Raw genomic sequence first — 16,868 nt, 5'->3', positions numbered from 1 at the left:
TTATTGGTGACGAGCGTGGTCACCAATCAGAGCGTGTATTCCCATTGAGCCTTATTCTTGGAAGGGGGTTTGCACTGTCCCTCCATCTTCTTTTGATGCTTTCTGCATCATTCAATCATTTGCCCAGAGACTCCTTCAATAGCACCTTGCGGAGTGGAAATCTGCGGTGTTTTCAAGACCGAGTTGCTTTCATAGCAATATTTACAGTCCTGGTGATTGTCCAGCAGAACCTGCCCCCAGATTGCAACTGAGGACAGAACCTCAGAGCCAAAAGGGGCAACCTGTCCAGGGTAACCCAGCGGGAGGGGGTTATGGGAGGTATGTGTGTGGTGAGGGTGACTTAAGGCTGGTCCCTGCCCTCCAGCCTTAGACATGGGAAAGGAAGGTCAGTGATTCAAGGAGAGGACAGCAGTGGAGGAAAGCTGAGGCTTCCAGGTTACACCCCTCTCATCCTTGCCTGGCATACACGTGGAGCAGGGAGGCTCCCCTCCAGATTAAACACCCATTCTCTCCTTCATTTTTAGGCAACTATTACGCCCGAAACAGGTGCAGGACTCCCAGCAGCATGCCGCGGTCAATTAAGAAACTACTTTCTAAGCAAAAGTGGAACGCTGAGAAGTTGCCCTCATAAAAGCAATGGTAAACCGACATCAATGCTTTCAGAACTCTGGAAGTTTAAAGGCGAGCAGCATCTGGTGGTGTTCATTAAGAAAAACAGCCACATTTCGGTCAGAACATCAAGCTTCCCGCATTTTGGCTTTCTTGAATCTCATCCCTGTGTGGTTGTTAAGTGCTGTCAGGTTGGTTCCGACTCACAGCGACCCTTTTATAGGGTTTCTGAGGAGTGGCTATGAGTTCGAACTTCTGACCTTGTGGTTCAAACTGACCTTGCGGTCCAGCAATTCCATCCCTGTAGTAAAACCCAAAACCAAATTAATTACAGTCCAGTCTATTTCAATCACAGCAGCCCCACAGGGTCTCCAAGACCGAGATCTTTATGGAAGGACACCACCACATCTTTCTACAGATGACCGATGGAGTGCTTAACCAATGAACCACCAGGGCTGGGCTCAGCAGGAGCCTTGGAAAACAACAGCCCACGTTCCCTGTACTTCAGGGAGGAACACAATCTAACTCACAAAGCATTGGCACAATTTAATCTGACTGGTGGCCCCATGGAAAACCTCATGTACAAGGCTGACTCAAATGTCTTGGGTGCCAGCAGCATTCTCGCTGAGGCAAGTGTTTCAACTTCATAGCTACTTGAAATGATGCACAACACTGTAAGTGCAACAAAAACTAAAAAGAAAAGCTGGGGAATGAAGTCTACATGTAAATGTTGTTGTGAAGTGGTGTCAAGTTGGTTCAGACCCACGATGTTGCTGTTAGGTGCCGCCGAATGGGTTCCGACTCATGCACAACAGAACGAATGAAACACTGCCCAGTCCTCCACCATCCTCACAATTGGTGTTACACTTGAGCCCACCAATGCTGTCAGTGTGCCAATCCATCTCATTGGGAGTCTTCCTCTTTTCTGCTGACTCTCCACTTCGCCAAGCATAATGTCCTTTAACAGGTACTGGTTCCTCTTGATAATGTGCCGGAAATATGAGAGACAGAGTCACGCCATCCTGCCTTCTAAGAAGCGTTTTGGCTGTACTTCTCCCAACGCAGATTTGATTGTTCTTTTCGCACTCCACAGTAGTTTCAATATTCTCCTCCAACACCATAAATCAAATGCATCAATTCTTCTATGGTCTTCTTTATTCATTGTCCAACGTTCACATGCATATGAGGCTACTGAAAATACCATGGCTTGGGTCAGGCATCTCTTAATCCTCAAAAGTCAACATCTTTGCTCAACACTTTCAAGAGGTCTTGTGCATCAGATTCGCTTAATGTAATACATCCTTTGATTTCTGTCTGCTGCTTCCATGAGTGTTGATATTGGATCCAAGCAAAATGAAGTCTTTGACAACTTCAATATTTTCTCCATTTATCAGGATGTTATTTACTGGACTAGTTGTGAGGATTCTTGTTTTCTTTACATTGAGGTGCAACCTATACTGAACACAGTGGTCTTTGCTCTTCATCAGTAAGTATTTTAAGTCCTCTTCAGCAAGCAAGGTTGTATTATCTGCACATCACAGGTTGTTAATGAGTCTTCTTCCAATTCTTATTCCAGGGTACTCCTGAAATAACCCAGTTTCTCGGATTATTTGCTCAGCATACAGATTAAATAAGTATGGTGAAAGACTAACACCGGTGCACATCTTTTCCAACCTTGAACCATTCAATGTCCCCTCTTCTGTTTGTACAATAATTGTCTCTTAGCCTATGTACAAGTTCCTCATGGGCACAATTTAAGTGTTCTGGAATACCCATTCTTCCCAATGTTGTCCATAGCTTGTCATGATCCAAACAGTTGAAAGCCTTTGCACAGTTAATAAAGCACAGGTAAACATCTTTCTGGTATTCTCTTACTTCTGCCAAGATCCATGTGACGTCTGCAATGATATCCCTCATTCCACATCCTTATCTGAATCCAGTTTGAACCTCTGTCAGTTCCCTCTTGATGTACTTTTGCAGCCATATTTTAATTATATTTAGCAACATTTTACTTGTATAGATATCAATCATATTGTCCAATGGTTTCCACATTGTCAGTTCACCTCTCTTTGGAATGGGCACAAATATAGATCTCTTTCAATCAGTTGACCAGGTAGGTAACCGTCTTCCAAATTTCTTGGCATAGATGAGTGAGTGCCTCCAGTGCTGCATTTGTTTGTTGAATGATTACAATGTGTATTCCATCAATTCCTGGAACCTTGTTCTTTGCCAATGTCTTCAATGTACCTTGAACTTCTTCCTTCAGTACAGTTGACTCTTGATTATGTACTACCTCTTGAAATGGTTGGACATTGACCATTTCCTTTTGGTACAGTGGCTTTGTGTATTCCATCTTCTTTTGCTGCTTTCTGCATCATTTGATATTTTGCCCATATTGTTGTTGTTGTTAGGTGCTGTTCATTCTGACTCATAATGACCTTATTATGCACAACGCAATGAAACACTGCCCAGTCCTGAGCCATCCTCACAATCTTTGTTAACCTTGAGCCCACTGCTGTTTCCATGAACCAGTCCATCTTGTTGGGGGTTTTCCTCATTTTCACTGAACCTCCACCTCGCAAGCATGACATCCTTCTCCCGGGACATCTGATAGCATGTCCAAAATATGAGAGACCAAGTCTCACCATCCTGGCTTCTAAGGAGCATTCTGGTTGTACTTCTTCCAATACAGATTGGTTTGTTCTTTTGGCCTTCCAAAGTGTTGATACTGGATCCAAGCAAAATGAAGTCTTTGACAACTTCAACCTTTTCTGCATTTGTCATGATGTTATTTATAGTTCCATATGGTTATTGTCAGGTACTGACTCATAGCGACCGTGTATGCACAACAGAATGAAACATGGCCCAGTCCTGCGCCAACCTCGCAACCGTTGCTACATTTGGGCCCACTGCTGCAGCCACTGTGCCAATCCATCTCATTGGAGGTCTTCTTTTTCTCTGACTCTCCACTTTTCCAAACATGATGTCTTTGTCCAGGGACTCATCCCTCCTGATATTATGTCCAAAGTATGAGAGATGAAGTCAGGCCATCCTGGCTTACAAGGAGCATTCTGGCTGTACTTCTTCCAACACAGATTTGTTTGGTAGTCTATGGTACTTTTAATATCTCCTCCAACACCATAACTCAAATTCATAAATTCTTCTACAGTCTTCCTTATTCACTGTTTAATTTTCACATGCATATGAGGTTATTGAAAATGCCATGGCTTGGGTCAGGTGCACCTTAGTCCTCAAACTGACATCTTTGCTCTTGAACACTTTATAAAGAGGTCTTGTGTAGCAGATTTGCCTAATACAATACGTCATCTGATTTCTTGACTGCTGCTGTGATAGTTGACCTGAGCAAAATGTAGTCTTTGACAACCAACTTCAATCTTTTCTCCATTTATATGGATGCTAATGGTCCAGTGGTCAGGATTTTTGTTTTCTTTACATTAATTTGCAACCCATACTGAAAGCTGTGGTCTTCGATTTTTATCAGTATTTTAAGTCCTCTTCGCTTTCATTAGGTCTAATGCATCTAATCTGTTCTTGAGATGATCTCTAAATTGAGGTGGAATATGTTCAAAGTCATATTTTGGCTCTCGTGGACTTGTTTCTTCAGCTTCAGCCTGAACTTGCATATGAGCAATTGATGGTCTATTTCACATTCTGTCCCTGGCCTTATTTTGGCTGATGATGTAGAGCTTTTCCACTATCTCTTTCCACAGATGTAGTTAATTTGATTTCTGTGTATTACATTTGGTGAGGTCCACGTGTAAAAGTTGTCTTTTATGTTGTTTAAAAAAAGTATTTGCAATGAAGACGTCATTGGTCTTGCAAAATTCTATCATGTGATCTCCAGCATAATTTCTATCACTAAGGTCATGTTTTCCAACTTTTGATCCTTCGTTTCCAACCTTTGCATCCCAATCAGCAGTACAGTAATTATCAATACATCTTGATGGCACGTTTGTTCAATTTCATACTGAAACAATTGATAGAATCCTTCAATTTCATCTTCACTGTCTTTACTGGTTGGTACATAAATTTGAATAATAGTAGTATTAACTGGTCTTCCTTGTAGCCATATGGATATTGTCTTATCACAGACAGTACTGTACTTCAAAATAAATCTTGAAAAAAATTTTTTTGATGATAAATGTGACACCATTCCTCTTCGATTCGTCATTTCTGGCACAGGAAATCATACCATTTTCATAAGAAATCTTACCATTTACATAGGAAATCATACCATTTACAGATTCAGAATGGTCAGTACCCGTCCATTTCAGCTCGCTCATGCCTTGGTCATTATGAGGCCCATTTCATTTTTGACATCTTCCAATTTTCCTAGATTCATACTTTGAACATTCCATGTTCTGATTATTAATGGATGCTTACAGCTGTTTCTCATTTTGAGTTGTGCCCCATCAGCCAATGAAGGTCCCCAAAGCTTTACTCCATTCACATGATCACGGTCAACTCTACTTTCCCCAGTCACATTTTGAGTGTCTTCCAACCTTAGGGGCTCATTTCTGGCTTTATAGCTGACACTATTCTGGTATTATTCATAATCTTCTCCTCTTGCTATACTATACCCGACAACGTTCCCTGCGTTTTTGGTGGTTGAACATTCAGAAGTCGTCCGCTTCTCCTTCTTCCTGGTCTGTCAGTCTGGAAGCTCCGCTGAAACCTGTCCACCATGGATGACCCTGCTGGTATTTAAAATACCTGTGGCATCACAACATGCAAGCCACACGGTACGACAAACTAACAGCCGAGTGGCTGGCATTTTGAGGAGTGGCTGGTGAACATGAACTGCTTGTTCACCTTGCATTTAACAGTCCAGTGCTTATCCTACAGTGCCACACCGTACATGCAATTAGAGTCTTTGAAAAGAATGACACATTTATGGGAATCTTCAAGGTCACATATACATAGGGGTCAAGTTCAGGAAATGCTCAGAAAACTCTAAGATCTCACTTGTCACTGACACTGAGGCTCTGCCCAGTGGAAAGGGAAAGTGCAGAACGCATTGTAAACTGCTTGACCGAATGCTGAGGGCTGGCTCAGCACACAACCCCTGGGGAAGACTGGGAGATTCCTCGATTTCAGGTGTTTTCCAGGAAATCTCTTTCCAATCATTGCTGCTGTTGTTAAGTGCTGATGAGTCAACTCCCTGTATAGGGTTTCCAAAGAGCAGCTGGTGTGTTTGAACTGCTGACCTTGTAGTTCTCACAGTCCAGTGCTGAGCCTATAGTGCCACACCAGAAGTCCTTCCAATCACTAGCTGACCACTAAGCTAACCTTGGCATTCTGCTGCGGTGCTTTCGGATACAGCGCTGGACTGCAAGGGCAGCAGTTCAAGCTCACCAGCCGCTCCTCAGAAACCCTGTTCAGGGTCGCTATGAGTCGGAACCAACTTGACAGCACTTAACAACAGCGAACCTGAAGTAGAGACTTTAGTGGCCACGTTGATTTAGTTCAGAAACTAAGTTAATAAAATTAGAAAAATAGCAAGCTAAACCCAATGCAAGCAGGACAAAAATAATCATAAATAAAATAGAAAATAAACAATAGAGAAAATCAACAATACCAAAAGTTGATCAGCAACATTGATCAATATCTAGACTGATGAAACAGAGACTTGAATTAGTACAAGCAGAAATGAAAGAAGAGACGTTGCTACCAGACTTACAAACGAAAACTTTACAAGGGGATTGGTGTTACTAAGTACCTCCGAGTCATTTCTAAGTCATAGTGACTTCGTGTGTGGTTTCCAGGGAGTGACTGGTGGGGATGAAGCTTCAAGCTGGCAGTTAGCAGTCCAGTGCTTATAGGAGAAGCAATACTGTAAAGAATTTTATGCCAAAAACAAGATGCTAAGTGTTGTGGACTTGGTTAAGAGTCGTAGCGTCCCAGTACAGAGCTTCCAGGGAGCAGCTGCTGGGTTTAAACTACCGACTGTGTGGTTAGCCTACAGCACCACACCAGGATTCAAACACTGGAGAACCTAGATGAAATGGACAAATGCTTAGGAAGACACCAACTACCACAACCAACTTAAGAAGAAATAGAAAATCTTGTACATGTGGAAATGGTTCTTCCTGAGATGCGTCACCAAGAGTGTGAGCAACAACAAAACTAAAGTGGACGTCGTCAAAGGAGCGCTGGTGGCATAGTGAGCTAGGCACTGGACTGTTAACTACAAGGTCGGTAGCAATTCCAGCTCCCACCAAGGTGTAGTCCCGGAAACCTAAAGTGGTCGCTGTGAGTCAGCATCGCCACCGTGGTAGCCATTTGGTTTGGTGTTTGGGATGTGTCAAAGGGCATTAGCAAAAAAGACAAGCTACAGAATGGGCAATAACATTTGCAAACCATGTCTGCTATGTACCCAGAATATAGAAATAACTTATAATGGGACAATAAAAAGAAAAATCAGTAAAAAATAGGTTAGGCCAATTACGAAATGGACAACTTATCAGAACAGATGCGTCATCAGACATGTTCCTGTTGTTGAGAGCCGGCAAGTCAGTTCCGACTCATCGCGACCTTCTGGAGGATTTCTGAAGAGCAGCTGACGAGTTTGAACCACTGACCTTGTAGTTCAAAGTGAACTTGAGGTCGAGTGCTTATCCTATGCCACCACGCCAGGACTCCCACCACAGATATATATGGTACGTAAGAAACTGCTCAATGTCTTGTCATTTGTGAACTGCCTATCAAGACAATGAGATTCCACTACACACGTACTGCTGTGTGTGGAGTTGTTGGTTTCAACTCATAATGATCCTTTATAGGGTTTCTAAGAGCAGCTGATGGGTTTGAATTGCTGACCTCGTGGTTAGCAGTCCAGTGCTTATCTTACATCGTCATATACCTGTCGCTAAGTGCCATGTAGTTGGTTCTGACTCATAGTGACCCTGCACCAGTTTCAGAGGCTGTAAATCTTTACAAGAGCAGAGGGGCTGACGCGCTCCACACCTTCTGCTCCAGTGCTCATCCGAACGCTGACATTAAATGCTGGCGAGGATGTGGAGCCACAGAGCTGTCACTCATTCTGGGAAGAAGGTGCAATGGTACAGCCACAAAGATGAACTGTCCTTTAAACGTTTGTTCCAGCAATCAAACTCCTGAGTATGTACTTCAGTGAAATGAAAATGTTTCCACATAAAATTTACACATCTATAGCCGCCTTATTCACAACTGCACCAAATTGGAGGCAAGACGTCCGTCAGTAGGTGAGTGGATAAGCACACTGCGGTGCACCCACACCACAGGAAACCACTGAGATCAAAGATCCGAGCTCTGGAGCAACCAATGCCCACTGCTAAGTACAAGACGCCACTCTGAGAAAGCTGTTTTCTGTCTCATTTCAACGACAAGACTTTCTGGAAAAGGCCAAAACTGTAGAATAAAAACAGTGGTGGTCAGACAGAATGGGAGGGGACAGGGCCGAACAGGAGGAGCCCAGGGCAGTGAACCTTTCCTATGTGATACTGTAATGATGGACATGAACGAGATGCCTTCAAAAGATTCGTGGAAAAACGGATGAAAAGATCATGGAAAATTTCCCCCAACTTTCTGAAGCCCTTTCACACAGTAAGCATTTGTCCAAACCTCCGCCACGGTGCTACCAAGAGCTCTGAGGAGATCTGTGATGTGAGTCAGGAATACCGTATCCATGTTGGTTCATCATCTGTTACAAAGGTACCACAAGAATGCACAATGTGAACCGGAAAACATAGCCAGAGGGGAGGAGTTAAATACTATCCTTTCAGCTCAATTTTCCTGTAAATCTGACTGTTCTAAAAAAGAAACTTTAATCAAAATAATGGATGACTATATACATTTATCTCAACACTGAACAGATGTTTATCATCATTAGCTTTGAGGGAACTACAAATCAAAAACCACACTAAAACACCACTTCATACCCACTAACGAAAACCAAGCCCCTGCCATGCGGTCACTTCCCGCTCACAGTGACCCTACATAGGACTTCTGAGACTAAGTCTTCACAGGGCCAGCCGGACTCATCTTTCTCGGGTGCTTACTGCTGTCACTGTATTCTACAATCTGTGAGCTGTAACATCCCAGCCAGAGTCCCAGGTGGCACAAGCAGGAGGGGCAGACCAGGGCTCACAACACCCCATACTCCTGACTTCCACCCTGCCCTGGATGAGGCCGCTTCTGATGGACACTGACCTCGTCCCTTCAAGGCTCTGGATGCAGTAAGCAGCTATCCCCTAGCTCTGGAGCAGTGTGGGTTTTTTCGGCGAGCCCACCAGCACCCTGTGTACAGCCATGTCTTTCAGCACATGTCCAGGGTGGGAGGAGGAATGTCCCCAACCCTGCCCATCTACCCCATCCCTCAGCACAGCACCTGGCACAGCTCCAGGCTACGACCATGGAGGGAGACCAGGCCAAGCAGGTGACTACAGCTGGTGCCCTCCTCCTGCCAGATGCATTGGGGGTGGGGGCTGCGAGTGCCACCCCCCACAGCTGGACCAGGCAGGGAATGCCACATGGACAGTGGGCCAGGGGCCCTAAGAGTCATTAAAATAAACTTCTGGTTTATTTCCCAGGAACGATGGCTGTTTGGGGAGCCGTGGGCACTACTTCCAGAAGAGCACATTCCAGAAGAGCAGCCAGCAGGGGTGGAGGCCCAGGGTCAGCACCGGGAAGAGGAGGGCGCCGAAAGTGTAGTGTTCCAGGACCACCTGGGCCAACGCCGTCAGGAAGAGCTGCCAGCCCTCGGGCAGCGTCAGAGGCGCCTCCTGCAGCTCCCGCCACAGGAACAGGCTGCCCAAGAGTGTGGCCGCCGGGCTCGTCAGCACCAGGAGGACGGCGTAGAGTGGCCTGGGGGGCAGGGGGAGAGGCGGTTAGGGCAGGTCCCCTGGAGAGAAGAGTGTCACAGGGTGGAGAGGGCAGCTGACGGACACGTACCGGGGCCCGTGGGGCTCAGTGAGAGCAGCAGCGGGCACCATGGTGGCAGCCAGCAGGAAACCCAGGGAGAAGTTGGTGAGAGCAATGCAACCTAGCTGCAGGGCCAGGCAGATGAGGGCCACTAGCTTCAGTGCCATCCAGCCCCTGTCTGGGGTCTGTGTGCTCACCACCCTACAAGACAGTGGCTCAGAAGCAGTGTGTCAGGCCGCCTCCAGGTCCCAGCGCCCCCCTGGCTGGCCCTCACCTGTGGGTGTTGTGTGGGAGGGCCAGGCCCGCCACGTAGATGGCGAGGAGCGTCAGCACCACAGCCTCGGCCTCGGCCACGGGGAAGTGCTGGGCAGCCACGTGCTGACCGAGCACGGGCAGGGTGTAGAGGGCCACGCCCACAGCCTGGGAGATCAGCAGGGGCGCCACAAGCGAGGCCAGCGCCACCCCCTGAGAGGCACAGAGGCACGTGGAGACTGGCCCGTGGGTGGTGCACCCCCAGGAGCCCCTGAGGCCCTCCCTGATCCCACGAGGGGTGGCGTCACCTGTGCTGGTGGAAGGGGGGGTCCGTGTCCAGGGGATTCCCCAGCCTCCTCAGGGCCGGCTCCAGCCTCATGGAGCTGCATCCATAGTGCCAAGGCGTGACCCAGTCAAGGACTCTGCCAGAAGGTCTGATGGGTCACTCCTGCCCTGCCCCACCCCGCCCTGCAGGATGGGGACTTCCCTGATCTGGCCCCGGGCAGGCAGCTGGAAGGAGGATATCTTGAGCCCCAGGACAAGGAGCAGGAAGCCAACAGCGGGCATGTAGAGGCCGATGGAGACGAAGCGTGAGAGGGCAGGCAGCAGGTAGAAGAAGAAGGATTGGTGTAGTCGCTCCAGCAGGTGGTTGAGCTTGCGGAACATGCCTTCCAGGGCCCTGTCAGGGCAGGCTGGGAAGTCAGAGGCGCCCCCACCCAGCCAGGCCCTGAGCGTGGGAGGAGGGGGTCCAAACCACTTACTTGCCCACTGCCACCAGGTCATACTTGTATGGTCGGAAGCTATTGATACCACGCAGGGTCAGGGCCTCTACACGGTAGCGCAGGAAGAGGCCATGGGGGCCATGGGGACGGCCGGAGGCCTGCCTCAGAACCATCAGCAGCAATGTCTGCAGACCTTGCAGCGGCCCATCCAGCGAGGCCCAGTCCTGAGGCTGCAGCTTGAGGGCAGAGAACAGAGTCAGATGATGCCCCCCTAAGCCTGCCCTCTATCCCTCTCTCTGGGCAGCTCCACCTTGCCCTGCAGTGTGCATAGCAGCCCCCCTTTCTGGCAGAAGGTCTGGAAGAGGTTGAGCAGGTCAAGGTTGGGCAGTTGCCCATTGAGCCCCTCCACGGCCACGTCCAGGCTGGTGATCACATCACTGCTCAGCTCCAGAGCCACAGCCGCCTGGATGGCCCCTGCCCGGCCCTGCAGTGGTGAGGACTGCATGCCTGTTGGGGGAAGAACAGCTGCCCGTGAGGGCTGGTGGGTGTGGAGCCGGGTGGAAAGGACCAGGGCAGGGCAGGGCACCCACCCGTGACATTGACGTCGTGGTAAGCCTCAAGCCAAGCCTCAGTGCCCAGGAGGTCGTGTTCCGTCACTAGGAAGATGATGTCCTTGGCCCAGTAAATCTGCCCTGAAGGCCAGAGCCAGTTTCAGTATGGTCCAGGGTAGGGGCCAGACCCTCCCTGGCTGGCAGCCCGAGCCTCACCACGGAAGTGGGCGGCCAGAGCCAGCAGTAACCCCACTGCCTGGCTGTTGGTCGAGTCAGAACCGCAGGGCACGGTGAGCACCAGGGACTCTGTGCTGGCAGCGCGCGGGGCCCGAAGGATGCCGTACACGTTGGTGCCGTACACCATCTGTGTGCAGTTGGGAGGGGGGTCAGTGCGCACCCTTTTCTGGCCCTAGAACCCCCCTAGCTCCAGGACTCCTCTCCACTGAGCCCCCTTCCCTCGATGACCCCTTGCGCAGGTCACCTCCCCCCACCAGCACGCTTTTTAGAGCAGGCACAGCCCCCGAAATACATAGCGTTCGCGGGTCTCATCTGGGAAAGGCAATTTCCGGGAGAAGGTCTGCGTGTACACCTCCAGCCCCACCGACCGCATCGCCCGCTCCAGCCAAGCCACTGGCAGGGCCCTGGGGAGACGAGGAGAGCCCTGAGTGGGATTCCCTGGCTTGGTCACCAGCGCTGCCCCCATACCCACGGCTGTGCCGCTCACCCTGACTTCCTGCGGTGGGCGGCGAAGTCCTGGGCAAAGCTCCGGGCACGTTCTCCGCCCACAAACTGCTCCTCTACCATGGTGGAACCCATGGCGTTCTCCGACATGTAAGTGCGCTGGGTCAGCGGCGGGAATGCCAGCGCCAGGAACCAGGCGATGCCGGCTACATAGCTCAGCACGCTGCAGGGCAAGGGAACAGGGGGGACACAGGCCAATTAGGGGACCTGGGGCACCGCAGTGCCTACAACCTTCACACCGGTGGCCGCCGACTCCCTGGACCCTGCTCTTACCAGAGCGGCGCGTTGAGCCGCAGCACCAGGCGAGCGAGCGCGCGCCGGCGGACTGGGTCCGACAGGAGACCCATGGCGAGGCGGCACTAGCCGCTCCGGCCACCCAGCCAGTGCTTGCCGCCACTCTGGGCTCCGCGCTGTCCGCACTTCCGGTCCCAGCGGCCCCTGCGGCAGCAGCGCATGCCCAGAAGCTCTGCGTAGGAGGGCTGGGAGCCGCTGGCGTGCGGGGGCGGGAGTAGGGGGAAACGACTGACAGTTGGTAGGGGCAGCGGCCAGGCGGGAGTCAGCAGACTGGCTGAGGACCAGAGTTTGGACACTTACAGGCCCGCGTGACCCTGCAATGGATGGGAAGTCCGGGACGCCCCTGGGGCTGGTGGACAGTTTCAGGGCGATGTGTGGCTGTTTTCAGAAAGGAGGCTGGTAGAAGGGGAGCTAGCAGAGGGTGCCTCATGCAGGGCTGCTAAGTCAGAGGGTGCTGTGGCTGCGGTGTGCGTATTAGACTTGAGATGGTCAGAGCAGTGTGGGAGGCAACTCCAACTGAGAGCCGAAGTCGGGTGTACTTTTAGAAGCCAAAGAACGTTCGCTCTGAACCGTGGTCCAGAGGATGTGGACTATGGCCCCGTATCTGTTTGCTGGTGCCCACAGCGGCTGGGTTCTCCCTCATCTCCTTGTTTAGAGCCCCTGGAAGATGTGGAGGGCCATGATGTGCAAACTCCAGCCTTGTGCTTTCCTGCTTGTTGCCTTCAGCCTTCCCGGGCCATGCTACTCTCTCCACTCGGGGGGCCACTTCCAGGGTCCACCTCCAACCTCTTCTTCACCTTTGAATCCTGAGGCTGCCAAGAGGAAATGCAACTGACATACAGGGTCATCCCAGGAGCCAGTCCAGGCTGCAGGGCATGGAAATACTGAGGAGAGGCGAGGAGAGGGACCGAAGCAAGCAGAGTGCATGTGGGCAGCAGAATAGAATTTTATTCAGGGCCTGGTGGCCAGTGCTCAGTCCCCCAGCAAGATGGAGGCCTCATGCACATGCTGCCGGACCACGCGGTCCAACAGGGTGTGTACGTCCCGAGCAGCCTGGGCAGCGGTCTCCAGCACCTGCTCCAGGTGGTCCTCGTGCAACCTGGCATCCATCTCCAGCAGTGCAATCTGGCCGGAGGCTGGCAACAGGGCCAGGGCCAGCTGAGGGCCCCCAGCCGCTTCTTCCACGTGGCTCAGGTCTGCCAGAGCTGTGCCATCCACAAAGCCGGCTGAGCAGGCGCACACGAAGTCCCGCATGGGTATGCCAGCGTCCATCACTGCCAGGGTGGCTGCGTTAACACAAGCCGCGTAGGTCCCACCATCTGCCTGCAGCACCTGCAGAGAGTCCCCGATGGCCATCAGTTCATCAGGCTGCTGGCCCCCAGTACTCTCACCCACCCCCAGGCTGAGGGCTGCTCACCTGCACATAGATGTCAATCTGGGAGCGCGGGTGCAGCTGGGTGAGGATGGCGGCATCAAAGGTCTGGCGTAGTTGTAGGCCCATCTCGCAGGACTTGCGGTCTCCATGTGGCCGCTTCTTGCGCTCACCGGTACTGAAGGTCGCCGAGCTGTACTGACAGTTGACCAGTGCCCGGTCGGGCAGGGCTCGTGCCCTGGAGCCCCGGATCTGGGGAGGAAGGACACATGAGCAAAGCCACTCTTCTCAGGACACACTATCGCCTCCTCTGTAGCTCAGCTCCAAACCTCAGCCTCCTCCTTCTAGGAACATCTGCTTTACCTGCAGAATCTACCCTGAGGGAGGGCCACTGGGCCAGTCTCAGCCATCACCAGCTCCACCCTGGCATCTCGCTAAATCACCATTCTCTTTCCATCCCTGTTTTACCCCCTTCTATCCACCACATGGCAACCTGAGTGTATTTCCAAACAGGTCTGATTCTGTCTTCCCTACACACATGCCCTACTTCCCTCAAAGGCTTTCCATCACATGTGAAGTCAACTCTAAACCCTTCACTGATCTACAAGGTCCCGAATCCTTTCCTCCCTGGACACTCCAGCACCTCATTTGGAATGATCCTTCCTCTCCCCACCAGCAGCCTTTCTGCTCTGCAAAGCTGCTATGCTCTTTCCACCCTCTGGCACTTGCACTTCTGGGTCCCTTCAGCTGCAAGCTGGGCCTTGGACTCATTTGTCACGCCAACACTGTCTTTAGTGTCTACACTGGTATCACTGTTACAGTGCTGGGGACGTGGCAGCAAACAAGACGGTTAGAAGTTCCTGTCCTCATCGAGTTCAAGTTCAAGTTGTCCCTAGGTGCTATCAAACTGCTTCTGACTCATACAACCCTATAGAACGAACAGTCCTGCACCCGCCTGCCACTCCTTGTGGTTTGGGATCACTGTTGTGGCCACTGTGTCAATCCATAGCATCGAGGATCTGCCTCTTCTTTGGTTGACCAAGCATTATGTCATTCAGGAACTGTCCCTCCTGCTAACATGCCCAAAGCATGTGAGACAAAGGCTTGGTCTCCTCATTTCTAAGGGGCATCCTGGCTGAACCTCCACAACAAAGTTGTTTGGTCTTTTGGCAGTCCATGGTAGCAATATTTTCACCAATCTCATAATTCAAATGCATCAATTCTTCAGTCTTCCTGACTCATCATTCAGTTTTCTCATGCTTATGAGGTGATTGAAAATACCACGGCTTGGATGAGGCACACATTATACCTCAGTGTGACATCTTTGCTTTTAAACACTTCAGAGGTCTTTTGTAGCTGATATGCCCAGTACATGTCATGTGGTTTAACTGTTGCAAAATGGAATCTTGACAACTTCATTTTTGTGTTTATTGGTCCAGTTGTGAGGATTTTTGTTTTCTTTACGTTGAGGTGTAATCCATAGTGAAGGCTGTGCTCTGTGATCTACATTAGCATTTCAAACCTTCTTTACACACAGCAAGCACGGCTGTATCATCTGTACGAGAGTGAGGGGTTTAATGAGCCTTCCACCAATCTTGACGGAGCATTCTTCCTCATACAGTACAGTTTCTTGAACTTTCTGTTCAGCATACAGATTGAATAAATATGGTGAAAGGATACTACCCAAAGCACACCTATTCCAATTTTAAACCACACACTATCTCTTTGTTCTGTTGGAATGACTGCCTTTTGGGCTATGTTCAGGTACACATGAGCATAATTAAGTGTTCTGGAATCTCGTTCTTCACAATGTTATCCTTGATTTGTTACCATCCACACAGTCAAATGCCTTTATGTAGTAAAACACAGGTAAACATGTTTCTGACCTCTGCTTAGTTAAAATCCATCTGAAATCAACACTGATATCCCTGTTCCATGTCCTCTTCTGAATCCAGTTTTAATTTTTGGCAATTTCGTTGATGTAACGTTGACGGTTCCAACCTCCCAGCTGTTCTTTGGAAACCCTATACAGGGTTGCTATGAATCAGAATGAACTCGATGGCACTTCACAATAACATAACTGCTGCAACAATTTTACTTGTATGTTATCTTAATGATATTGTTTGGTAACTACTGCATTCTGTTGGGTCATTTTTCTTTGGAATGGGGACAAACAGGTCTCTTCCAGTTGTTGGCCAGGTCGCTCCAGCTGTGGTAATGTGTGTGTGGAGTCAGTTCTGACTCCTAGCGACACTATATGAGGTTTCTGAGGCTGTAGCCCTCCCGGCACCCGGCCGAGCGTCTGGAATATTAGAACTCTTGACCTTGTGGTTTGCAGCCCAACTTGTAACCCACCCCGCTTACTAAGGCTTCTTTGCCTTCGAGTGGGGGAGACAAATACATATGTTTCACCCATTTGTGAATGATAAATAAAATCGATATTTGAAGTAATAGGTGCAAACCAGCAGAGAAAGGAAGTGTGCGTTTGAGGGGAGAAAATTTTCCGTGTCGCTGCGATGGGGGGCCGCCCAGCATCGGAGTGACAGCAGCAAAGATCAGCGGAGGGCTCAGGAGACAGAGGCCCGTGAGAACGGCGGGACCACGGTGGGGCGCCCTGTAAAAACTCTGGCCTTTTACTAACTGACGACAGGCGGCCCGATTCCTTCTCCCACCCAAGGCAGCCTGACCGATCGGTGCACGCCCACTCGCCTCGTGCGGCCCGTAGACCACCGCCAGTGCCTTGGTGTTGCCTTGCTCGATGTAGGCCGAGCCGTCGGCCTGCGTGAACACGCCCATCCGCGCCTGAATTTTGCGCAGCTCTCCTGCACGCCGCCCATCCACGCGGTAGCCCTGGTCAGATAGCAGCTCCAGTCCCGCCATGCTGCCGGGTAGCCAGTCCCGCTCACACAGAACTACACTTCCCGGCGGCTTCGCTCCTTACTTCCTACTTCCTGGATCTTGATTTCCGATGAACCCGCGCTCCACTTCCGGTCCCTTGGACTACGGTTTGCCGCGGTCGTGTCACTACTTGCTGCATGGAGAACAACGGTTCCGGCTGCTCCGCTTCTCTTTTTAAATCTCAAGGAACTCCGGCTGAGCTCCCGGGACGGAAAGCTGTGCCCGCGGCCGGTTCCGGAGCCTTCCCGCAGCTGCGAGTCTCGGGCCCCCTCCAGCCGTCCTCGCGCTTCGGCACACCCTCCTCTTCGGCGGGAACCCAGAGATCCAGACTCGCTCAGCCGCTGGCGTCTCCTGGCCCGACGCAGCTTCTCTATGGAAGTCCTGGAGTCCTCTTGGAGACCCACCGGGTGCAGACGTTCGCCGAGGAGAGGCCTTGTGACTGTTCTCTTCTTTCTTAGTCTAGATACAGTTTTACATGACACACATATATGACCCATGTTCTTTTTA

At 50.4% G+C, this 16,868-nt stretch overlaps 2 protein-coding genes across 2 annotated transcripts; both read right to left on the bottom strand.

Moving 5' to 3' along the window:
* Positions 1-9,230: 9,230 nt before the first annotated feature.
* Positions 9,231-12,179, bottom strand: GPAA1 (glycosylphosphatidylinositol anchor attachment 1). The gene is made up of 12 exons (XM_006830770.1): positions 12,071-12,179; positions 11,781-11,960; positions 11,586-11,697; positions 11,273-11,420; positions 11,096-11,197; positions 10,816-11,012; positions 10,545-10,741; positions 10,309-10,462; positions 10,092-10,187; positions 9,806-9,996; positions 9,562-9,732; positions 9,231-9,474 (listed from the first exon to the last, which is right to left on the bottom strand). Exons 1-12 carry the CDS (start codon positions 12,142-12,144, stop codon positions 9,231-9,233), a joined length of 1,866 nt encoding a protein of 621 aa, XP_006830833.1. The 5' UTR covers positions 12,145-12,179.
* An 838-nt stretch (positions 12,180-13,017) lies between these two features.
* EXOSC4 (exosome component 4) lies at positions 13,018-16,361 on the bottom strand. The gene is made up of 3 exons (XM_006830769.1): positions 16,173-16,361; positions 13,509-13,715; positions 13,018-13,423 (listed from the first exon to the last, which is right to left on the bottom strand). The coding sequence occupies exons 1-3, from the start codon at positions 16,341-16,343 to the stop codon at positions 13,064-13,066; spliced, it is 738 nt and encodes a 245-aa protein (XP_006830832.1). The 5' UTR covers positions 16,344-16,361; the 3' UTR covers positions 13,018-13,063.
* Positions 16,362-16,868: the final 507 nt, after the last annotated feature.

The sequence above is a fragment of the Chrysochloris asiatica genome, unplaced genomic scaffold, assembly GCF_000296735.1.
Source record: "Chrysochloris asiatica unplaced genomic scaffold, ChrAsi1.0 scaffold00001, whole genome shotgun sequence".
In the NCBI taxonomy this organism is placed as follows: Eukaryota; Metazoa; Chordata; class Mammalia; order Afrosoricida; family Chrysochloridae; genus Chrysochloris; species Chrysochloris asiatica.
This window is presented reverse-complemented; position numbering and strand designations above follow the sequence as displayed.